Here is a 25,552-nt window from a genome sequence, read left to right on the forward strand (position 1 = left end):
TTGTAATCAAAGTCAACTGTTCTAAATTGTTCAAACCCAGAATAAGATCACAGACCAAATGATTTCTCCAGAGCAGACATTCCTGTCGTCCTGCCATCTTGTTCGTCTTCGTGGCCAATGATTTGATCTTAAACGTTTTACATTTTTCAACAACCAAAAAAGCAAACGCAGGGGAATGAAACAAATCAAAAACAGAGTGATGTTACTGGAACCATAGATCTCGTTTCTTTCTTTTGCCATCAGGGTAGATTGGAAGCAGCTGCCCAACTACTGAATACCCAGACTCACTGACCAAACAGATGTAATCTGGGCTGATATTGCATTGCTATGAAACCCATAGTTTTATTGAACTATGCATATTGTAGATCAGAAGACTGAAAGATGAATCAGGATTAATTCATGTAATTCAGGTTGTCACACCCAGTCGTCACATTAACAATCCCTTCATTTCCAACACAGTACCTTATTATTGAGTCTTTTTTTCCATTATGATTGACCGACTGCCATTTCCACTCCATCTGTCATTCATCATCAGACACTGAGTGGACGCGTTGATGTGTTTCTGGCTCAGTATTCTGGCCCGTTTCAAAACGCCTGCTCTCACTCAACCTTCTGCTGCTCATTCCCTCCTGCCATTTTAAGGGATGGTTAGGATTTTGGGGAAATCATAATGAAACAGTACATTATTAGGTTCTCCTTTAAATGAGGAGCGCGGGACTTCAAGGCAGTCTGGTTCTATTGATGAAATCAAATATGGACTGGGCCATCACTGGATTCACAGGGTCATTCACAAGGAGACTGAAACCTACTTTAAAACAGTGAAATACGGGGCAAGTTTGAGAAGAGGACACTGGGGTATCTGATGGAAAAACATTTCCTCCGAGCGTTATGCATTTCAGTTTAATCTAGAGAGCACTAAGAATATACACACCACCTAAGCCCACAGTGATGAGAAACTTGGAGCATGAAGATCAAATCATAAACTGTGGGTTTCATGCAGGGAGACCAGACCATCGCCTAAAGCTAGGTAAATGAGGGGTGTAAATATCACTGATGCAGACCTAATGACTAGGAATTGCCAGGGACCTCACAATACGATATTATCACGATACTTAGGTGCCGATATGATATGCATTGCGATACTGCAATATTATTGCGATTTGATGCTCCAAACATAGTGCTCACCATGCCTGCTGAAGAGGGACAAGAGAGAGCCATGAGAAAACACGTTTTGATCAGTCATGGAAATAAAAGCGCTGAAATCATGTTGGCTCACCTTTAAAAAGAAGATGGAGAACAAGATAGGAGAAATACCAGAGTTTTGGCGCAGGTACAGCCGACTAGCGCTAGCTAACGTTAGCTACCTAACACATTACTTTTATACAGTATATAGCAATACTCTAGCTACTGTATCGATTTTTCCCCCCCCATCACTACTAAAGACCCACTGTAGATAGTGTGTTTCACGGGGTGTGTTGGTGTCCATTAGTATCTGAAACGGGTAGAAATGTAACCACACATTATTTAACAAGGCCACAATCACAAACCACAGGACCTAAATCTAACATTTGAACAATCTGGACGTGCTTACCATCTCCCCGCTGCGCTTCCAATCGCAATGAATCATCATCTTTCCCATATGGTGCTCTCGTCCTCTCTCTCCCTTTGTACCTCTCTATACTGTATATCGCACTTTCTCCCCCGGTCCTGTCCATAGCGCAACACAAATCACAGGCTGATAATACAGCATTCACACGAATCCATCCACACCCTGATAACTGGCATCAATAGAGAGGACAATAACCATTGTGCTCTCTAACTGAATAAACCCTGCAGAGCACTACTGAGCTTTCCTATGTAGACACAGGGAGAGGGAGGCCAAAAACCCTATATTAGTTCAATATGACACAGTATCTGTATAAGGACTTGTGAAGTCTTCCATTTCAAACTCTCATTCTTCGTGGAAATATCCATATAAACCCTAAGAGATGAATTAACATGTTAACACCGGAGATAACAGAGGGAAACATTATTAATAAACCGTTAACATTTGAATGTATATCGTTTGGCCTCTGCTACACAAACCATCTTAATGGTTCCTTGAAATACCAGAGGGAGTGTTTGGTGGTTGTTATTTATTTTCTCTGGACGGGGATTCTGGTGAGAGCTCAGCTCTATGTCAAACAAAGTATCATTTGAGTCAAGTTCACGTTGTTCCTGTTAATCCGAAATAAACATTAAAATAGTTTACAACTTCAGCGCAACAAGAACAGTGTGTGCAATAACAGACTGAGGTTGAACGCGAAAATGAGAAAAACCCAAGCAAGACTTAATGTCTATAAAGAAGATTGACTGGGCAGAATATAGATGTTTAAAGTGACATCAAAGAGCTCTGAAAAATTATCCAGAGCCAAAGGAACTGCTCTGTCTCCCAATAATAACAGCTCTGATTGGCCCAAAGTCAGCAACACTCAAAATAGACCTTGTGGTTGCTGCAATACACTCTAATAATTGACCCCAAAATAAATCTCAAAAACAAAATGAAAGAATGCATTCTCTAAATCATGCCACTGTTCTGGTGCCAAATCCACACAACCCAATACAGATTGAGGTACCCTGTGAGTGAGTCTCACAGCATAATAGCATAATGGTTTACTGGGAAAAGCCGGGACAATCACTGAACGTAACCTGATTCCCGCTCATAGATTGACCTGAAAAACGGTGGTTAGTTTACTCACTGAAATAGCAATCCGTGACAACTATGCCTAATAAATAGTTTGTTGCCTAATGAGTAAATTAAGTTTTCAAATACAGGGCATAAGGTTTTAACAATGTTACTGGTTTAGAAAGACAACTTCCCATACTATTAGTCTTTGGGCCACAACCGACAGTGAAACCTGAGAATCCGATGAAGCCTGAATGTTTTTGGACAGGGTATATTTTACCCACGGCGCTCATCTGCCATCTTAACCCTGCCCTTTGAAATGTAATGGAATATTTGTGCTTTGTGTAGTACAGGCTGCATTCCTCCTCTCATAAGAAAGAGACATATAGCCTGACATAAAACAAACACATACTGTGTATAGGCCTATCTATAACTTAACAATCCAATGCCATGAGGATGACCTGATCTTGATAATGACGCCGAAGGAGATGGCTGCCGTTTTACGATCCTGTAACCAATTGTGCATGTTTTTTCACGTTATTTGTAACTTTTTTTGAACATAATGTTTCTGCCACTGTGTCTTATGACCGAAAAGAGCTTCTAGATATCAGGACAGTGATTACTCACCCCGTACTGTAGGAATACTTTTTCTTCAACGAGTCGGATGGGAAGGATTTACTTCAGACACCCGACAAGGCCCTCATCCCCGCCACTCGCAGGAGGAAAAGACAGCGATATCGTGGACGATCCTTTGCCGAGAGGGTAATCTACCTCTACCATCAGTCCTATTAGCCAACGTACAATCAAATCGATAATAAACACTGACAAACTACAATCACGTATATCCTACCAACGGGACATTAACAACTGTAATATCTAGCGGCGCTCCTAGTGGCCGGGTACTTTAATGTAGGGAAACTATAATCCGTTCTACCAAGTCTCTACCAGCATGTGAAATATGCAACCAGAAGAAGAGTTTTTTTAATTCTAGACCACCTTTCCTCCACACACAGAGACACGTACAAAGCTCTCCTTCGCCCTCCATTTGGCAAATCTGACCATAATTCTATCCTCCTAATTCCTGCTTAGAAGCAAAAACTAAAGCAGGAAGCACCAGTGACTTGGTCAATAAGAAAGTGGTCAGACGAAGCAGATGCTAAGCTACAGGACTGTTTTGCTAGCACAGACTGGAATGTTTATTTTCTATTTTTAACTTATTATTTTTTTAAGGCATTTTTGGTTAAGGGCTTTGTAAGTAATCATTTCACTGTAAGGTCTGCAACGGTTGTATTCGGCGCATGTGACAAATACAATTTGATCTTAGTGTCCAGTGATGGCATGAGATTCCAACAGCTATAGATTCCCCTCCATCATAGAATGGAATAACATTAGCAACACCATAATAAGACGTGGGGGTAGAGAGACATCAGGGAGCTCTGACTGAAATGCAAACAGACAGCTAAAAAATTGTTTGTATATGTTCACCCAATGTATCGCATGTCCTGGCTAAACAAACCATAGGGAAACCAAGGTCGAGAGGGGAAAAGAGTGGGTGGGATGGAGGTAACCTAACGTAGCAGGCGTAAAATAAATGCCTGAAACTCCCTTACATACTGGTTTTGAAGAGAATGTCATTATTTAAAAAAAAATAACCAATCCAGTCAAATGTGGAGGAGATAAGATGGAGTGTCACCTTGTTAACGTCCAAAAGTGGAAGTCACGTCACAGACTCGCATTCCATTTCCCCTGAAAACCAGAACATCAGGTTGTTGGGGACTCCACAAAGGCTAGGATGGATGGAGAGAGAGAAACCTACACTATGCTACAGTGAGCAGACAGACACATGTAACTCAACCTAGCCATCGTTTAGCCTGCACTGCCCTGTAGGAGAGAAACAGGAGTTCTGGACCCTCCTTCCTCTGGGACTGTAATTAATGGTTCATATGCTCTATAGAACTAGGCCTTGAATAAAAGCTGAGCTGATATTACCAAAAAAGGAGTGTTTGAGCAGAGAATTCACAGATGAATGTGACAGAGACAAAGGAGATGATTGTGGGCTACAGGAAAGAGAGGACAGAGCACGCCCCCATTCTCATCGACGGGGCTGCAGTGGAGCAGGTTGAGAGATTCAAGTTCCTTGGTGTCCACATCACCAACCAACTAACATGGTCCAAGCACACCAAGATAGACATGAAGACGGCACGACAAAACCTATTCCCCCTCAGGAGACAAAAAAGATTTGGCATGGGTCCGCAGATCCTCAAAAGGTTCTACAGCTACACCATCAAGAACATCTTGACTGGCTGCATCACTGCCTGGTATGGCAACTGCTCAGCCTCCGACCGCAAGGCACTAACAAAGGGTAGTGCGAACGGACCAGTACATCACTGGGGACAAGCTTCCTGCCACCCAGGACCTCTATACCAGGCGGTGTCAGAGAAAGGCCCTAAAAATTGTCAAAGACTCCAGCCACCCTAGTCATAGACTGTTCTCTCTGCTACCACACAGCAAGCAGTACCGGAGCGCCAAGTCTAGGTCTAAGAGGTTTCTAAACCGCTTCTACCCCCAAGCCATAAGATTCCTGAACATGTAATCAAATGGCTACCCAGACTATTTGCATTGCCCCCCTCTTTTACACCACTGCTACTCTCTGTTATTATCATAATCTAATAACTCTACCTACATGTACATATTACCTCAACTAGCCGGTTGCCCCCGCGCATTTACTCTAAGCACTGTATTTAGTCTCATTATTGTTATTTTACTGCTTCTCTTTAATTACTTGTTACTTTTATTTCTTATTAGTATATTTTTAAACTGCATTGTTGGTTAGGGGCTCGTAAGTAAGCATTTCACTGTAAGGTCTACACCTGTATTCGGCGCATGTGATTAATACAATTTGATTTGATAGAGGGATTGAGTCTCAGGCACCTAGAGTACTGAAATGCTCCCTTTCTCTGCTAATCACTATTGGAACACTAACTCAGAGAGCAGACTGGCCAGCACCAGATTCAGTTACATAGCTTAACGCTAAAACACACACAACAGTGGGCGACACTAGTATAGTGTGCAATTTCCTGGTGTGACGTGCACTTTTTCTAACACTATCACTTCTGGACATATCAGGCTAGACGCCAGCTCGCATTTCAACTGGAGGGCTCAACTCATAACTCTAAACGGAATCATTTCAAAAGGACAAGTCTTGCCATTTGACATCCATCTGCTAAATGTGACAATGCAAATGATGTAAATGAATCTTTACTCTACATCATGTGTCAGACTCAAGGCCCACGAGCCCATTCAATGCGGCCCGCGGGTGGTTTGAGTAAAAAAAAACATGTATTTATATTTTGTATTATTAATACATTTATACATGTATTAACATTTTCATTTTATTTAACTAGGCAAATCAGTTAAGTGTTCTTATTTACAATGACGGCCTAAGAAATTACTAAAACCAAATTGAAACTTTGAAATTATATTGGACCTACTTTTATACAGTCTCTTCACTCTTTCAGGTTGCTAAGAATCACCCAAATAAAAGCTAGGAGTATCAAAAATTCCAAAAACGATGAATAGAAGACTATTTTTTTGCTAATTTTGACACAGAAGATAGACCTCTGACACCCTAAGTTATCTAAGGCACTGCATCGCAGTGAGTCTCGGGTTCGATTCTAGGCTGTCACACCCGGCCGTGACCGGGAGCCCCATGGGGCTTCGCACAATTGGCCCAGCGTTGTCCGGGTTAGGCCGGGGGGGGGGGGGAGATTTGCTTGTCTTATCGTGCTCTAGCGACTCCTTGTGGCGGGCCGGGCGCCTGTAGGACGGTGTTTACTTGGACACATTGGTGCGGGTGGCTAACGGGTGAGCGGTGTCAAGAAGCAGTGCGGCTTGGCAGGTCATGTTTCGGAGGGCGCATGGCTCTTGACCTTCTCCTCTCCTGAGTTAGTTGGGGAGTTGCAGCAATGAGACAAGATCATAACTACCAATTGGACATCACGAAATTGAATTGGGAAGAAGGGGGTTAAAAAATAACAAATTTTCAGTGTGTCCCTCCAGAACACGGTGAATATCAAAATATGTGTTTGCCACCCCGTCTTTGTTATACAGACTCAATGATCAGAATCACTTTCAGGGGATGACTCCAAACCCTTTGTTGGGTTATAACACCATAGCGTAACCATGCTACTTTACAAATCAAATTGTATTTGTCACATGCGCCGAATACAACAAATGTAGTAGACCTTACAGTGAAATGCTTATACAAACCCTTAACCAACAATACAGTTAAGAAAAATACTAAAAAATACAAACAAATAAACAAATAATTAAAGAGTAGCAGTAAAATAACAATACCTCCTGCTTTGTACTCATTTGACTGTGTTATTACACAGCCAAACCTATTTCATGGCCTCTATGAGATCAGAGACAAGCTACATCATCGCCCCTTCAACCTCCTAACTTTTATGAAAATACATAAATGTGGCTAGTAGAAAAGCCAAGTAAAATAAACTACAAGCACAGTACACACAAACGTTCAGAGAGACGGGCATTGGTGTAGCTAGCAGGCCAGACTCGAATGTCAACCCGATCCCGTAACTAAGCTAGCCACGTCCACCTGCAGTTCTAAGATTGTGTGTGAACTAAGTCAAGCCATCAATGGCTGTCAGATCACAGAACCAAAACAGTCCATCAGGAAAGCAGCAGACAGTGTCCGGGTTAGAACGTAATCAACCCTGGCCTATTACACCTTCATTACGCCTTGATTACACAGGGTATAACTAAAACACTATCAATCATAACAGTATGTCGTCTTTTTATCATCACAACCATAAAGGCAAAAATGCACCAAATTTGCCCTAAGGAGTTCGGTACATTTGATTGATCTGCACTCAGACTCTCTTGTAATCTAAGTGGTGTTGTTTTCTCCACAATCTATTAATAGAGCAACCACTGGTACTGGAGCCAGGACTGGAGTGTTGACTTTTTCTACAGTAGTGCACGCTCCGAAATTTTGCGCTTACTGCTCTGGACGCCTGTCTTCTATTCTAGTACTGAATATGTTCAATGGTGATATAGAAATATAGAGAAAAATGTTCAATAGCTATAATATGTTGTGTACCATAACAAGCTCCCCATTGGATCCAGCGGTGGTTTAGGGGTAAACAGATTATTACTGTAGTCTCAACAGCTACGCCTTCTGTATGAAGAACGTCCAGCTAATCCGTCTCTGGGCAGAGCAAAGTGAGGGATTGATAGGAGAGTAGAGCGGGAGGGGTATGGCCCATCAGTGGAATGACTGACAGACGAGAAGTCTTCCAGGCCGCAGTAGGTTTGTTTAAAATATATAGTTGACTTACATTCCTCAGCTGAGAGAAAGCGGGCTGGGCTGGCTAACAGAAACTCGTATAGTCTCAGTCCTATCTATGGAGAGAAACTAAGGAAAGGATCCAGGCCATTCTTTCACACAAAAACTCACAGATATGATCGATTCTACATGCCAATCAGTAACCATACATCTCTGTGATATAAAACATCTCATCGCTCCCACCTCAATATCTCTGACCCAACGTTTTTACATATATATCTCTTTGGAACTTCCAACAATGTACTATTTCTCAACGTCATATGAAGAACCGATTCTACCTAGCTAGTTCCGGCTGGCTAACATTAGCTACTAGCCATGCTAGCATGTAACTACATTCCAAAACAAAGTGTTGGCGCTGAAGATGAAACCATATAAATGAATGCAGAAAACAGCAACTCCTTTTCTCCTGTGCGCTTGGGGAAAAAATAAAAAAATACAACCCGGAAGTGGGAAATCTGAGGTTTGTAGGTTTGCCTATCCAATATACAGTGTCTTTGGGGTCATATTGCACTTCCTAAGGCTTCCACTAGATGTCAACAGTCTTTAGAACCTTGTTTGATGCTTCTACTGTGAAGAATGAGGGAAGGAGAGCTCTTTGAGTCAGGTGTCTGGCAAGAGCTGATCACGCACGCTCCCGTGAGAGCGACCTGCGTTCCATCACATTTCTGAAGACAAAGGAATTCTCCGGCTGAAACATTATTGAAGATTTGTTAAAAACATCCTAAAGATTGATTCTATACATCGTTTGACATGTTTCTACGAACTGTAATGGAATTTTTTTTACTTTGTCTGACCTGCGCGTCATCCATTTGGATTTTGGAACTAAACGCGCGGGATTCCTGGGAGTGCATTCTGGATGAAGATCAAAGTGAATATTTATAATACTATTTCTGACTTCTGTTGACTCCACAACATGGCGGATATCTGTATGGCTTGTTTGGGCTCTGAGCGCTGTACTCGGATTATAGCATGGTGTGCTTTTTCCGTAAAGTTTTTTTGAAATCTGAAATCACAGCAGTTGCATTAAGGAGAAGTTTATCTAAAGTTTTATGTATAATACTTGTATATTTTATCAATGTTTATTATGAGTATTTCTGTAAAGTGATGTGGCTCTCTGCAAAATCACCGGATGTTTGGAGGCAAAACATTACTGAACATAATGCACCAATGTAAACTAAGATTTGTGGATATAAATATGAACTTTATCGAACAAAACATACATGTATTGTGTAACATGAAGTCCTATGAGTGTCATCTGATGAAGATCATCAAAGGTTAGTGATTAATTTTCTCTATTTCTGCTTTTGTTACTCCTCTCTTTGGCTGGAAAAATGGCTGTGTTTCTGTGACTAGGTACTGACCTAACATAATCGTTTGGTGTGCTTTCATCGTAAAGCCTTTTTGAAATCGGACACTGTGGCTTTATTTACAACAAGTTTCTTTAAAATGGTGTAAAATACTTGTATGTTTGAGGAATTTTTATTATGAGATTTGTTTGAATTTGGCGCCCTGCACTTTCACTGGCTGTTGTCAAGTCGATCCCGTTAACGGGATCTCAGCCATAAGAAGTTATGCATTTCCAAAACATTGGTTTACTTTAATGTAGCTGTAAGCTAGGTGTTGATAGCAACTGACTCACGCAGTGATAACGTAACGTTTGCAGGCTGGTAGGTATAAAGTTATGCAGGCTAGTTGGCTAGCAACCTTGCAATCTGGTTGGTAACAAAAAATTCAAAGTATTTGCATGTAAATTGGCTGAAAATGGAATTGAAACCAGTGGTCATGAGTGCAAATGATTTGGTACAATTTGATGTTATTTCTTGTTGGAGTTATAGGGAATAAGCTGGCTTGCCGGGTCCTCCATATAACGTCACACCCCACAAATGGGTTTTTTCCAGCATGACTTTGGCATTCTGATCAGTTTTACGTAAAAACAAAAGAGAGTTGTAACTTTGCATTGGGAGTTTTAATGTGTATACTAATGCAAACCTATACGTTTCATCTATGCTAAAAAGAGAAAGCCTGGATGGCAGCAGCAGTATGTTGAACAGAAGGTTCTGACTGGGTCCCCATCAGAGTATGTGAGCGAAGCTGGAGCGTGCCCAGTTTGACTGGAGCGTGGAGCGAGATCCCCAAAGGCTGGAGCAGCTGCCTTCTCGCCCACTCCAATTTTCACTCCAGTTGCGCTCACTTCACGAGCTCAGGGCATGCCTGCCCCAGCATACATTTGTAGTCTACTTGTGTGCTAATATAGCTCCTTGCTTGAGCTACTGTCACATAGTTCACAAAATATTTTCATAAAGAAACTGATAAAACACACAGGTGCTTAAATCAAGGTGACTTACAAAGATGAGGACCAAGAGCAAGAGAGGGAGTGCGGTGATGTAGTGTCCACAACTAAAGAATCATTGTGGAATTTGAAAAAGATAGGTATCCCAAAAGCATGCTACGTGTACATGCTAAAAGGAAGGAACGAGGTGGGTAGATAAATACGTCGCTACAATGAAACTTATCAAAAAAATAATCTTAAACGTTTCGTTGAATTATCTATAGAATAGGCCATAATTGGTTTTGGCCCAATAGGCCTGGCATATTCCTACGTTCAAGGAGCTTTCCGTTTTGATTGTGTTATTTTGCCGAAAAACCTTTAGGCCTTCCTATAGAAAAAGAAAAAACATCTCTGCCCAGCCTGGCAAGAGTGGGCAAAAGGGTGTTCAGCATCCCCAGTGGCTCTGCAGGTGTGGAGAGGATATTCTCTGCTGCTGACCGGCTCTCCAGACATCATCGCATGAGCCTGAAACCAGACTGGCCAAACTCGTGTTTGATGAATTTAAAAAAGGCACTAAGTCAGTTTTTGTTTAATTTGTATTTAATTCTAAGTCAGTCAGCCTATATGCACAATTTATAGACTATAATAATGTAATACAACAAAACGTTGTTTAAATATTGAGAGCTTTACGTCCTTACCAACCTATTGAGTCACATTGTGACGCATTTGCGAGTGCATTTTTTGCAGACTATAGCCTTGAAATAATATAGCCTGAATAATTCATGTTTGTTCCATATTAGGCTCCCTGTCTGGCTCCTGACCTATTTAGTGTTTATATCCTGTTTAATATGACATGTAGCCTGTTTGAATTTATGTTCACTTCTTACATTCACCATTTCATGTTTATTCAAATACTTTTCCTTCAAATCCATGTGGTTTGCTTTCAATACTTAAAAACCATTTGGTAGGTCCAGGTAGTCACAAAAATAGATAGGTGTCGGTTAAATTGGGATTTTAATTCAAACGGAGTGAATTTGGAGCGGCAGGTTCTCTTTTCCTTGTGAGCGCGGAGCGGTTTTTAGCAGAGCGGTAGGAAGGCACAAGGAGCGCCGAAGCGGTGAGCAAGCCCCCAACTCTGCTCACATGCTCTGGTCCCCATCGAATAAGAGTGGGATGTATCAAAGTGAGTTTTTCCCTTTGCTTCTAAGGAAGAACGCCAACATAAGGAGGATACCAAGACAGCTAAACCAATCATCATCATCATCAAGCCTTTCTTTCCCTAATACACGCCACTGTCTGAGTAAAAACCCATCTTCAGCTGTGGGACACAAAAGGAAAGCCGTCTCCCTCCTACAGAGTTTGGAACACGGATGTTATGTATCAACTTAACACCAGCGTTCCAAGAGAAACAGCAGCAGTCTCAAGCTGCGGATGTTGGCGCCTGCCGCTGCTCTTTGTCAGAATGGGATTTCCAGTCAGTGGACTGAGTGTGGACCAGCACATACAGCCCAGGGCCCATTCCTCCTGATCATAACGTCTGGAAGCAAGGCTGGAAACATGACATGATGCCATCGCTGTATCTCTGCTGGACATGTGATGGGAGAAATATGCCCCAGGAATGTCACTGTCTGACCAACGAAGTGTTCACTGGACACGCTGGAAAAATGACAGAGCAGTTTGTCGCTTTGCTCACCGATCGTGCGGTGTTGTTTTGACCACCAGTGACTCATAACAAGTCTTTGTCACGGTAATGACGGTCACAAGAGGTCCACTTTTACAGCCTGTGGAAAAGCTAACATAATAAATGGCCCACAGAAGTAGAAAAAAAGACATATTTCACAGTGCCTGAACTTGGTGATTTTATTGGCATTCACAACTCTGTAACACTGGTTGACACTGAAACAGTATGAATGATGTAGTGTTTCAGAGGCATACTTTATCTTTACTGTAGTAGACAACATGTTCTGGTTTCATGGCTCTAAAGCATAAATCAGACATTGTTTTCACTGAAAACACAGAATACCTGGTTCTAGTGTGTAAGCCAGGTAACAAATAAGGCACTTTATTTCTAACATTCAACTGCCAAGCCCACTGTGGTTAATGGAGTAAGGAAGGAGAGTCTGTTTCGTATTTATTAAAACAGTAACATTCCGCTACGTCCACATGCCAAGATCAAAAAGAAATGTTTCTCTTGGAGTCTCTGGGAGATTCAATACTGGAGATGCAGCAGAATTCAAAACAACTTATTTTCAAATGGATGGTTGTTAAAAAGAAATCTCTGGAACTATGAAAATTGTATTTCTCCCCCATGTATTGCCTGCATGACATGCCTCCTCCAAAACACATAAAAAGTCAGACTTCCACAAACCATATTTAGCCTATTGTAGGTTGTGAAATCCTTGATCCCATAATAACAGGAAAGAACAATGACATCAGTGGCATAACTGCAGACAGTAGAATTAACTGTATATCGACAGTTGCAGCATACAGTGCCTTCGGAAAGTATTCAGACCCCATTACTTTTATCACATTTAGTTACAGCTTTATTCTAAAATTCCCCTCACACAATACCCCATAATGACAAAGCAAAAACAGGTTTTTGGAAACGTTTATAACTTATTTTAAAAAAATAAATGAAAATGACATTTACATAAGTATTCAGATCCTTTACTCAGTACTTTGTTGAAGCAACTTTGGCAGTGATTACAGCCTCGATTATTCTTGGGTATGATGCTACAAGTTTGGCACATCTGTATTTGGGGAGTTTCTCCCATTCTTCTCTGCAGATCCTCTCAAGCTCGGACCGTTCGGATGGGGACTGTTGATGCACAGCTATTTTCAGCTCACTCCAGAGATGTTCGATAGGGTTCAAGTCCGGGAACTGACTAGGCCACTCAAGGATATTGAGACTTTCCCCGAAGCCACTCCTGAATCATCTTGACTGTGTGCTCCAGTCTGAGGTCCTGAGTGCTCTGAAGCAGGTTTTCATCAAGGATCTCTATACTTTGCGCTGTTCATCTTTGCCTTGATCCTGACTAGTCTCCCAGTCCCTGAAAAACATCCCCACAGCATGAGGTTGCCACCACCATGCTTCACCGTAGGTATGGTGCCAGGTTTCCTACAGATCTGACACTTGGCATTCATCGGACCAGAGAATCTTGTTGCTCATGGTCTGAGAGTCTTTCGGTGCCTTTTGGCAAACTCCAAGTGGGCTGTCATCAAATCAAATGTATTTATAAAGCCCTTCTTACATCAGCTGATGTCACAAAGTGCTGTACAGAAACCCAGCCTACTGAGGATTGCCTTCCATCTGACCACCCTATCATAAAAGGCCTGATTGGTGGAGAGCTGCAGAGATGGTTGTCCTTCTGGAAGGTTCTCCCATCTCCACAGAGGAACTCTAGAGCTCTGTCAGAGTGACCATTGGGTTCTTGGTCACCTCCCTGACCAATGCCCTTTTCCCCGATTGCGCAGTTTGGCCGGACGGCCAGCTCTAGGAAGAGTCTTGGCAGTTCCAAACTTCTTCCATTTAAGAATGATGGAGGCCAATGTGTTCTTGGGGACCTTCAATGCTGCAGACCTTTTTTGGTACCCTTCCCCAGATCTATGTCTCGACACAATCCTGTCTCGAACCGCTACGGACAATTCCTTTGACATCATGGCTTGGTTTTTGCTCTGTGGGACCTTATGTAGAAAGGTGTGTGCCTTTCCAAATCATGTCAAATCAATTGAATTTACCACAGGTGGACTCCAATCAAGTTGTAGAAACATCTCAAGGATGATCAATGGAAGCAGGATGCATCGGAGCTCAAATTTCAAGTCTCATAGTGAAGGGTGTGAATACTTATGCAAATAAGGTATGTTTTTTTATCAATTTGACAAGTAGCATAACTTATACTAAACATCTGTAATAGCCTAAATGTTACAAAACATATATTCAATCAAATAAGCCTTGCGTAATTCAACACTCTCTCATAGACCTCCATACAATAAAAAGCTCATCTCAAGCGGACAGATTTTGGGCTGAGTGAATCCTCTCGCTTCGCCTCTTCCTCTCAGAGACTACTCCGTCTTTCCCCTATGTGATTCAACTTTTAGCCAGACTATTAGAGCCGGGTCGGCCTCTCCTACGCTCCCTTTCTCTTTCACGCCAGAGCAGTCTTCCCCTCTCTCCCCCCCTCTCGCTCTCCCCCCTCTCGCTCCCCTGCATAAATGTGGTGGGTATAAATAACCTCCTCTTCCTCCCAGAAGGCTGTGCTGTGGTGGGCGCTCTGCAGCTCTGGTGCGTCACTGAGCTGACTGACCATGTCCTTCCACGTGTCCCTGGACTGGCCTAGATGACACAGGGCAGGGAGACCAGGTCCAGAGGCTACTTCACAGGAAGCACCGCTGCCACCCACCACACCACTTAAAATGACTGGGGCCAGCTGGGCAGCTAGCTAGCACTCAGCGTCCCATGGACATTCTGTTAGACACGTCAGGACGCTGTGTGTTCACACGAGCCCCGAGAACTGCCCTCAGTAAACGTTTATAAGCCTATAAATACCCCAGGAGAAGAGAAGGAGAGCAGCCAGTCTCAGGTCCCACTTAAGGCCCATCAGGGAGACCGCTCAGCCGGTCAGCCTCTCAGCTGAGACATGTGACCGATATTGACCTCCCTGATGCCTTGTAAAGACTTCAGACAGTTTACAGCATCTAAAGTAAATATAGTTTATATCTAGAGTGCACATAAAACATTTTTTATTTATTTAAAGAGTCTGCAAAGGGAGAAGCATAACATATGGTGTGTACTTGTAGTGTAGAGATGAGCTATAGTATGGTGTTTTCTGGGTAATTGAGTTTGTTGATTGTGGCGGAGCAGGTTGTTCAGTACCCCCTGGGTGGATACAGAGTCATGTTTTCCATAACTGTCCTCACGTTATCTCCTGCCATGTGCAGAGATCAGAACAGTACAGACAGTTTCCACTGGGCCTACTGATGCTGACAACTGAGCCACCCCAGCCAGCAGAACACAGCTACAGGGCTAGTAGGTGTGTGGTTTGGGCCATGGGTGAAAACAAAGCCTTTTACAGACACTGAGAAATACAGTGTATATATCTGTATGGGTGGCCAGGCCACCCCCCCCCCCCCTCCTGTGATTATAGCCTCTTCAATTCTCTACAATGGATCTGTCTATTCCCACAGCACTGTATGTATACCATAATGCAAAATGCCTCAAGATGTAAACATACAGTACAGTACTGTCTGTATTTCTCTCAAAACAAAATGAATCTCACACAATGTGCTTCTCAGAGTAATGAAATAATTTACTGTGGTTCAATTTCTTTATGGATTGGCATTACCTTTAAAGCAGACATCCACAAAAGGGGAAACAGATCCACCAGTTGCATTTGTTATCTTTGTTTTTTTTACAGAGGAGATTAGCATCCCGCAACGTAATAAAGGAAATGTGTAGTACATGCTCTGCTGGTGTATTGATGTCCGAGGGGGGGAAAAAAACTGTTCTTGTTTGAAGTAACGTCTTTGTTTTTTGTAATATCCTGCTATGGATTCCAGCTTTAGGAAATCTATATCAGTATATAAATTCTGTCTGAGAAATGCATGCCCAACAGACCCAGCCATACATTCGCTACGGGGCATATAACTTAATTTGATGTACATTTTTGGAATTGTCTGTGAAGTGGATGATTTATCCGTTTTCATATTCAGACGCTCGGTTCAGACTTTGGTTTGCACAAAGCAGTATCCTAAGACACTTGGACAATTCCCAAAGTGAGATTAACCCAATGCTGCCAAACCACCAAGCTCAAAGCTGACATTTTAGATTTGAGTGTGTATCAATCTTTGAGGTAATATGTAACTTGGCCAGACACCTTCTCAGAGGATTTCTTCCCACTTGATTTATTCAAATGTGTGCTGGAATAAATATTTAAAGCGCTCAAGCACTGAAAATTCCATAAACAAATCTAAATTTGTGGCTCAGATATCATCCCTTTACTGCTGAGTCTTACTGTAAATACAGGGATATTATGGGGATTTGTGATTCGTCCTTATATACCAAATTCAACTTTCTGAAAACAGAATATTGCATTTCTAAAGTTGTTCAAAGGTTGTTTTAGCAGTTGCATGTCCAGATAGGTCTGATAAACATGGCTACAACCACATTTAGTTTTACATCTATACTAGGATTCCTTCCACTGAGAAAATAAGAAAACTGGCCCTAGCATCACTTACCAATTTCACTTTTAAAAACAGGGAAGTGCAGATCTCCTAAACAAACATGGAGCTACAGAAAACTGTCTCGATCATCAGAACTGGTAACAAGGCTGAGGGACTGAGCAAATACTGTACAAGAGCAAAATACTGCTTTGCTATTGACAAAGGCACTTCAACAGACATTCACCAATTTAATAGCAGTATAAATGGATAACTGGAGTCCTACACTGATGAGATTGGCTTGTCTATTAGCCAAGCATAGTCACTATCAAGAGATAATCAGTGTTAGTGAGAGTCCCATCCTCCTCCTTTTCACAGCAGCAACACAAACAGTGTGTACCTGTGGTGATTCAGGGCCATTTATCAGCAGCAGAGCCATTCTTCACACAGCAGGCCTGCCACTAGGCTTGGGCGGTATACCGTATATACCATATAAGGGGGTATTTGGAAAAAGCCACGGGATGGTTTTTCAATGCCGTCAAAACGATTTCTTTGAAGTTTTTCAATAAATATTTGTAGGTACTTTTTAATACCTGCATTCAACTTGTGCAATACATTAGGAGATAAAGCGGATTGCGTTTTTCATTTCACCCGTCACATTATGAATCTTACAGTAGTTCCCCAGAACAGTTGAGTCATCATGGGTTGGTAAATAGCACGGAAGAAAGCAGGAGCTGGTGTATTTGATTTAACCTGCTAGTTGGCTAAGTAAGTGGTTGAATTAACAAGGAGACTGGGGCATCATATAGTTTATATATAGTTTCTTTCTTTAAGTTATTTTTCTTTAACCTTTATTTAACTAGGCAAGTCAGTTAAGAACAAATTAATATTTACAAAGACACTCTACCCCTGGTCAAACCCGAACCAACCGAACCAGGAACTGTAGTGACGCATCTTGTACTGAGATGCAGTGCCTTGGAACGCTGCACCACTCGGGAGCCGCGTTTGAGAAGTCAAAGCTCTTTGGAAGGGTTATTTGTACAGCTGCACACAGATCCACACAGAGTGGACACATGCTGCTCCATAGCTAGTACTGTTCTTCCTTCAAATAAGCATGAGTCAGAACTCTATTATATTAGTCTCTTTCACATTTGCTTGTAAATGTCAACTCAAAAAAATTACATTAGGTAGCTACTACCTATACTTGTATAACTTTATGAGCTGGGTTTACCATCTTCGCCATTTGTTTATTTTCGTTTAAACTCATTAGCATATTTATCTAGCAGCCTCTATAGAAATTCACTATTAGTTTGTGCTACTTTTGTTAGCATTCTGGTAATAGACACCAATGGGCTTTTGTTTTTAGCGCCCCCTGGTGTATGAAGACAGTAATAAATACCGTGAAGAGAAAAGGACAGTATGACGATATGAAAAACTACCTGCCACCGTACTGATCCTCTCCTATCCCAGCCCAGGCCCCTCAGCCGAGCCCCAGACCAGGCCAGACCCAGCAGAACCCAGCCAGTGCCAGACGTCAGCCTAACCTACGGTGCCCCAGACAGATATTACACAACCACTGCTTCTCCGCAGGGTCCCAGAGAACTGAGAGGAGTCTCTGGCATTCGTAGACAGATTCATCTATTGCCCTGTGACAAGGAAGACGGCCCCACTGTGTACAAAGCCAGAGCTAGAGACACAGAGTTAAGAGCCAGCACTCTCAGACTGACTGACAGAATATCAAATGGTTGGTAGACACAGATTGGTAGAGCAAAGTCTATACTTTTCACAGAAATTGTGGAAAGTTCTGGAAATATGTGAATACGGTGGTTGCTATTTGGATATGTCAGATAAAAATGGCATGAGGCACAAAGATACAGCGGGAGATTTACAAAGGCCATTAAAATGTCAGAAGAGAGGTTGTGTGGTTGAAAGCAGCAGTGAGTGGCACATACTGGATCTATGGCACAGGCTCTTTCATCACTCTGGAGCCAGATGGCATAGTGAGCATTAATGCCATTCCTGTGAGGTGAGTGTCGTGGCTGAGAGGACACTTGTCTGAGTGTGAGCTTGTGCAGGGCTCTAAATTTTAAAAAAAGAAATTGGTAGTGCTGGTGCTCCCAACTTAAAAAAAAGTTAGGAGCACCAGGAAATAAGATTTTCACAGACTATATTGGGCCTATATGAATTATGTGCCCTAAAAACTAATATGTAACACTTAATGCATTACTTTATTATAAAAGCTAACTCTGATATGAATACCTTTCATTGAAATGACATTTGTGGAACATTAGGTTTCTACATTACATAAAAACACTATTTTCCAATTGAGATGCATTACATAAAGTGTACACTGTCTCTTTAAAAATGTCAGGTTTGTGATGAGCAAGAGATCAGTCAATCATTTATTTATGTAATCATTGATCTTCTGAAGAAGCTATCCCTTTTCCTTTCTTTCTGTGTCCCCAAATGTTTGGATACACTGCTAAAGTTACCAGGTTGTTAGCTAGCTAGCCAATGAGGTAACATGACTGAACAAAGTGTAAACAAATGATTAACGACGTCAACGCGTGAGTAGTTTTAGAACGACCCACGACATTGCTTTATGAATGTAAAATGCAGTCGCGGCAGATAAAAATGACGTGCTGGTAATATGGGTTAGATCTTTTGACCTGGTTGGACTAGAAGTAAGCCATTTACTGTAGTAATGGTTCAACCATAATGCTAACGGATCTGTACTCACTTGTTTCTCTTGGTCACTGAAACAACAGTACAGTGCATCCTTATCACACAGTGCTTCCAAAATAAAAACTCCTGGTCGCACAGTAAAATACGTTCTCGCACGTTAGAGCCCCGAGTGTGTGTGTGATGTGTTTTTTTTGGGGGGGGGGCAGCAGCATCCCGGAGTCGCCGCTTCACTGCTGACGTTGAGACTGGTGTTTTGCAGTTACTATTTAATAAAGCTGGAAGTTGAAGACTTGTGAGGCGTCCGTTTCTCAAACTAGAAACTATAATGTACTTGCCCTCTTGCTCAGTTGTGCACCGGAGCCTCCCACTCCTCTTTCTATTCTGGTTAGAGCCAGTTTGCGCTGTTCTGTGAAGGGAGTAGTACACAGCATTGCACGAGATCTTCAGTTTCTTGGCAATTTCTCACATGGAATAGCCTTCATTTCTCAGAACAAAAATAGACTGACGAGTTTCAGAAGAAAGTTCTTTGTTTCTGGTCCTTTTGAGCCTGTAATTGAACCCACAAATGCTGATGCTCCAGATACTCAACTAGTCTAAAGATGCCCAGTATTATTGCTTCTTTAAAAATCAGAATAGTTTTCAGCGCTGCTAACATAATTGCAAAAGGGTTTTGTAATCATCAATTAGCCTTTTAAAATGATCAACTTGGATTAGCTAACACAACGTGCCATTGGAACACAGGAGTGATGGTTGCTGATAACGGGCCTCTGTACGCCTACGTAGATATTCATTTTTTTTATTTTTAAAATCAGCCAATTCCAGTTACAATAGTAATTTACAACATTAACAATATCTACACTGTATTTCTGATCAATTCAAAAATGGACACATTTTTTTTTGCTTTTCTTTCAAAAACAAGGACATTTCTAAGTGACCTCAAACTTTTGAACGGATATACACACACAGGTTCTGTCACCCCCCCCCCCAACAAAATATAAATAAAAGAGAGAGAAACTCACCCGTGAGATAGTGAGGGGCAGACAGAAGTCCTTCCCTCCCTGCAGTCTGAAGCCCCAGGGGGCGGGGCCAACCAGGGAGACACTGTAGTTGCTGCTCATGATTCTCCTGCAAACAAAAACAAAGCTGCTAAAACATGAATAAAATCGGGACCTTTATGGGTTATACAGAAGACACAGCACTCCAAAAGTTTTCCCATCTGCAATGTGTGACTGTTTACAGGATCTGAGGCTGGTTCCTACTTCACAGTAGGGCCATTTAAATATATATTTTTATTTTTATTATTTTTATTTTTTTCAATGCCTTCTTGAACATGTGCACTTTCATGTGCCTTAATTAAACATGTATGGGATCTGTAATTATGAACACACATTTTTATTTGGAGTTTAGCCAATGGAGAAAGCACTGAGCTATACAGGGAGAAAGACAGAATTCTTCCTGGCTAGTCATGATTGGCTGAGATAATGGATTTGGTTGGACATGATGAGAGATGAGTCCTGTTTGGTATGTCATGTCACAGGCTTCTATAATAACAGAAGGACATTCTCCCTATTCAGTATATACAGTAGATCTTTGCTACCCCGGATATTTGGAAAGATACAGTTTTGCTATGCACAACTGAAAAAGTGTTGCGGCAACTCGAAAACATTGCTGCCCTGTATTTAGCTGGGTTTAAGTGGAGACTGCATTCTGGAGGACAATGCCATGCTTACTCACATGGATGGGTTGGGGCTATAGCTTGAGAGGGTGTGAACGATGCTGAATGGGCATAAACAAATAAGGGCTCTCTCCCTAGTGTGAAAATCTCAAAATCTTTCATAGGGCATTTGATCCTATTTGTCTTTTGAGTGGGATAACAAGTGTAGCAACTTTTAAAGCAGCATAACTATGAGTATGTACCTTTATAACATGTAAAAATAAGCAAATCACTTACATTTGACATAAACCTCAATAGAGAAATCTGGATGCATCTTTTAATATTGAATGAAAAACATAAAATGTCAGCAAACCCACGAGTCTCAGCTGTTCTCAGTGGGTCACCAAAAAGGAGTACTATAACACAAAAGACTGCCAAGCTCCAAATACCTGCAGTGTCCCATAATGCTTGACACAGCCGTTTCCATGGAAGCCAGATGGGCTACAAGTTAGGGCTTATTTTATTACAGTATTGTTATTAGTCAGTTACATTTTTATTTAACGATAACACATGGTGATATAAATCTGATCTACACAGGGGGTTGACATTTTAAACCTCTTCTTTCGAACCATCTGCAGAGACAGTCAATATGAACATGGGTCTTGAGTCTTTTGATGCAGCAGCTTAACCAGAATCAACACCGCTATTCAGAGAAGTGAAGAATATTTTCTCTGTGAGAGACAGACACATTCAAGTTTTATTTATGTTAGAGAAAAGATGGATCAGCACTTTTTATACCAGGGGTGTCAAACAAATTTTGCACCAGGGGCTGCATTCGGTCTTCAACGAGGTCCGGAGGGCAGCACAGAATTTATTTTATATTTCCTTGCCGTCAGTTTTCAAAGAAAATATTATGGAGCTGGACACCGTCAAGACTGTATGAATGTAGGTCCATTATCATTTCTACACAGTTTAGATTTTGTTTTGTTGGTGGGGCAGACCAACTTCAATACTGCAGACTGGAACAACCATCAATATAGTCTGCATCATTTCCAATCCCCCATATATTTGTGTACGCACACACACCTTTTAAAATATATTTTCCTTCATTAATTTCCACTAACCCTACCACCCCTCCCATAATTGGAGTAAACTAATGAACACTTAAGCTTCTACTTCCAGCTTACACAAACTATATACATTTTACGTACACAATCTATTTTACAATAGTTACAGTGCCTTTGGTTAAGTAGTGAGACCCTTTGACTTTTCCCACATTTTAATACGTTACAGCCTTATTCTAAAATAAATTACATTTAAAAAAATCCTCAGCAATCTACACACAATGACAAAGCGAAAACAGGTTTAGACGTCTTTGCTAATTCATTAGCCTAAAAAACTGAAAAATCTTATTTACATAAGTATTCAGACCCTTTGCTATGAGACTCGAAATTGAGCTCAGGTGCATCCTGTTTCCATTGATCATCCTTGAGATGTTTCAACAACTTGATTGGAGTTCACCTGTGGTAAATTCAATTGACTGGACATTTGGCAAGGCACACACCTGCCTATATAAGGTCCCACAGATGACAGTGCATGTCAGAGCAAAAACCAAACCATTAGGTTAAGGGAATTGTCGGTAGAGCTCCGAGACACAGATCTGGGGAAGGGTACCAAAAAATGTCTGCAGCATTGAAGGTCCCGAAGAACACAGTGGCCTCCATCATTCTTAAATGGGGGGAGAAGGGCCTTGATCAGAGAGGTAACCAAGAACCCGCTGGTCACTCTGACAGAGTTCTGGAGTTCCTCTGTGGAGATGGGAGAACCATCTCAGCAGCACTCCACCAATCAGACCTTTATGGTAGAATGGCCAGACGGAAGCCACTCCTCAGTAAAAAGCACGACAGCCTGCTTGAAATTTGCCAAATGGCACCTAAAAGACTCAGACCATGAAAAACAAGATTCTCTGGTCTGATGAAACCTACATTGAACTATTTGGCCTGAATGCCAAGTGTCACGTCTGGAGGAAACCTGGCACCATCCCTACGGTGAAGCATGGTGGTGGCAGCATCATGCTGTCGGGATGTTTTTCAGCGGCATAGACAGGGAGACTAGTCAGGATTGAAGCAAAGATAAACAGAGTAAAGTATAGAGAGATCCTTGATGAAAACCTGCTCCAGAGGGCTCAGGACCTCAGATTGAGGTGAGGGCTCACCTTCCAACAAGACAACGACCCTAAGCACACAGCCAAGACAACACAGGAGTGGCTTTGGGACAAGTCTCTGAATGTCCTTGTGTGGCCCAGCCAGAGCCCGGACTTGAACCCGATCAAACATCTCTGGAGAGACCTGAAAATAGATGTCAGTTTGGATGGGGAGCGTTGCTGCACAAAGCTTGAGAGGATATTCAGAGAAGAATGGGAGAAACTCCCCAAATGCAGGTGTGCCAAGCTTGTAGCGTCATACCCAAGAAGATTCGAGGCTGTAATCGCTGCCAAAAGGTGCTTCAAAAAAGTACTGAGTAAAGGGTCTGAATACTTACGTAAATGTGATATTTAGGTTTTTTATTTTTAATAAATGTGCAACAATTTCTAAAAACCTGCTTTTGCTTTATCATTATGGGGTATTGTGTGTAGATTGAGGGGGGAAAAAAACAATAATTCTGAACCTATATACATTTTACAGACACAGTAAATTTTACATGGGTTGTTGTTATTAGTCCCACCCTTCAGGTCTATTCAACCCCTCCCATCTATCTCTTAACACCATCCATATTAGATTTCTACTTGCCATATATTTGTGCTGTTTCACAAGTTCAGAACCTTTCTATTCTCATAGTTCCTACAGATTTTAAATTTAAAAGAAACATTTTTGCTAAAAGTATTATTATATTATTGATCGGTTGACTATGATTTTAAGTCTCTTTCTAACTATTTTGCCATTTATATGAGGAAAGGGGGATACCTAGTCAGTTGTAGAACTGAATGCATTCAACTGAAAAGTTTCTTCCACATTTAACCCAACCCCTCTGAATCAGAGAGGTGCGGAGGGCTGCTTTAATCGACATCCACGTCTTCGGCGCCCTGGGAACAGTTGGTTAACTGCCTTGCTCAGGGGAAGATTTTTACCTTGTCAGCCCGGGGATTCGATCTAGCAACCTTTCGGTTAGTGGCCCAACACTCCTACCCGCCAGGCTACCTGCTGCCCCATATGGCCTAGTGGTTAGAGTGTTGGACTAGTAACCGAAAGGTTGCAAGATCGAATCCCCGAGCTGACAAGGTAAAATTCTGTGGTTCTGCCTGTGAACAAGGCAGTTCACTGTTCCTAGGCAAATAAGAATTTGTTCTTAACTGACTTACCTAGTTAAATAAAAGGTCAAAATAAAAAAAAAAGTGACACAGCTGTACATTTTTTGGTCCTTAAATTAAACTTTATATTTCACAATTTTCTTTCCCCTTCCACTTCCATTTTGTGGTAATGGTGCAATTAGTTGGTTTTTTGGTTATAGCAGACATTCCTATATATGTTTGTTAAATGTGTGACAACTCCACCAGTTATACCTTTTTAATTGTATTGGAAAAAAAAGTTTTTTTTATTAATTAGTATATTTAAGTTTAAAAACAATATCTGTTGTATTATTTGTTCTGTATTTTTCTGGTGGATTAAACTGAAATTGCAACCAACTTCCTATGGCTTGTTTTAGATGATTTCGTTTTCAAATAACCAAAAGTGAGAGGTTGTAATCTGAATAAAGGAGAAAAGGCCATTCTTGAACATGGGGTGAGACATTCTTACTAATTTGCTAGAAAACAAGTTCGGATTTAAGTATAACTTTTGCATGACTGACGCCTTTAGTGAGGGGTCTAATGCTTTAATATTTAATCATTTCTGCCCTCAATTCATATTCATTATATAAATAGGCCCTTCTAAATTTTGTCTGGGTTGCCATTCCAAATAAAATTATATATGTTTTGCTCGTATAATATTATTATTATATTTTTAAACAGGTCACTAGGTGTAGGCAAGACCATAAGCAAATAGGTAAACTGTGATATGACTAAAGAGTTAATCAGGGCGATTTTTCCACAAATAGACAGGTAGACTTTTCCATGGTAGCAAGATCTTATCTATTTTTGCTAACTTTTTCTTCAAATTTATTGGAGTGAGATCATTTCTTTCTTTTGGAATATGTATACCGAGTATGTCCACATCACCGTCAGACCATTTTATTGGTAAACTACACGGTAATGTAATTTGATTCTGAGTAATCTTAAAGTATATTCAGTTCATCTCCCCCCCAAAAAAATATTTCCCCCCCAAAGTTTAAAAAAAGAAAATGTTATTTTTACTCAAACCACCCGTGGGCCTGATCCAACCCACGGGCCATATGTTAGACATCCCTGATTTATACTGTAACATCAAAAACATATCCTATACTGTATGTGTGGGTATGTCTGACTGCAGAAAATGTCACATAGAAATGTCCATGATATATACTGAACAAAAATATAAAACGCAACATGTAAAGTGCTGGTCCCATGTTTCATGAGCTGACATAAAAGTTCCCGGACATTTTCCATACGCACAAAAAGCTTATTTCTCTCAAATGTTGTCTTTACATCCCTGTTAGTGAGCAGTTCTCTTTTGCCAAGATAATCCATCCACCTGACAGGTGTGGCATATCAAGAAGCTGATTAAACAGAATGATCATTACACAGGTGCACTTTGTGCTGGGGACAATAAAGGGACACTAAAT

The 25,552-nt window shown here is 41.3% G+C and overlaps 1 protein-coding gene across 2 annotated transcripts in view; it reads right to left on the minus strand.

Moving 5' to 3' along the window:
* Window positions 1-25,552, minus strand: part of pdlim5b (PDZ and LIM domain 5b) — a 74,312-nt gene that overhangs the window by 43,105 nt on the left and 5,655 nt on the right. For both annotated transcript variants that reach the window (XM_038971326.1, XM_038971325.1), the window contains exon 2: window positions 20,163-20,268. In XM_038971326.1, coding sequence (XP_038827254.1) covers window positions 20,163-20,261 — 99 coding nt within the window. In that variant the 5' untranslated portion in view covers window positions 20,262-20,268. The remainder of the gene's footprint in view (window positions 1-20,162; window positions 20,269-25,552) is intronic.

The sequence above is a fragment of the Salvelinus namaycush genome, chromosome 31 (genome assembly GCF_016432855.1).
Source record: "Salvelinus namaycush isolate Seneca chromosome 31, SaNama_1.0, whole genome shotgun sequence".
Classification (NCBI taxonomy): domain Eukaryota; kingdom Metazoa; phylum Chordata; class Actinopteri; order Salmoniformes; family Salmonidae; genus Salvelinus; species Salvelinus namaycush.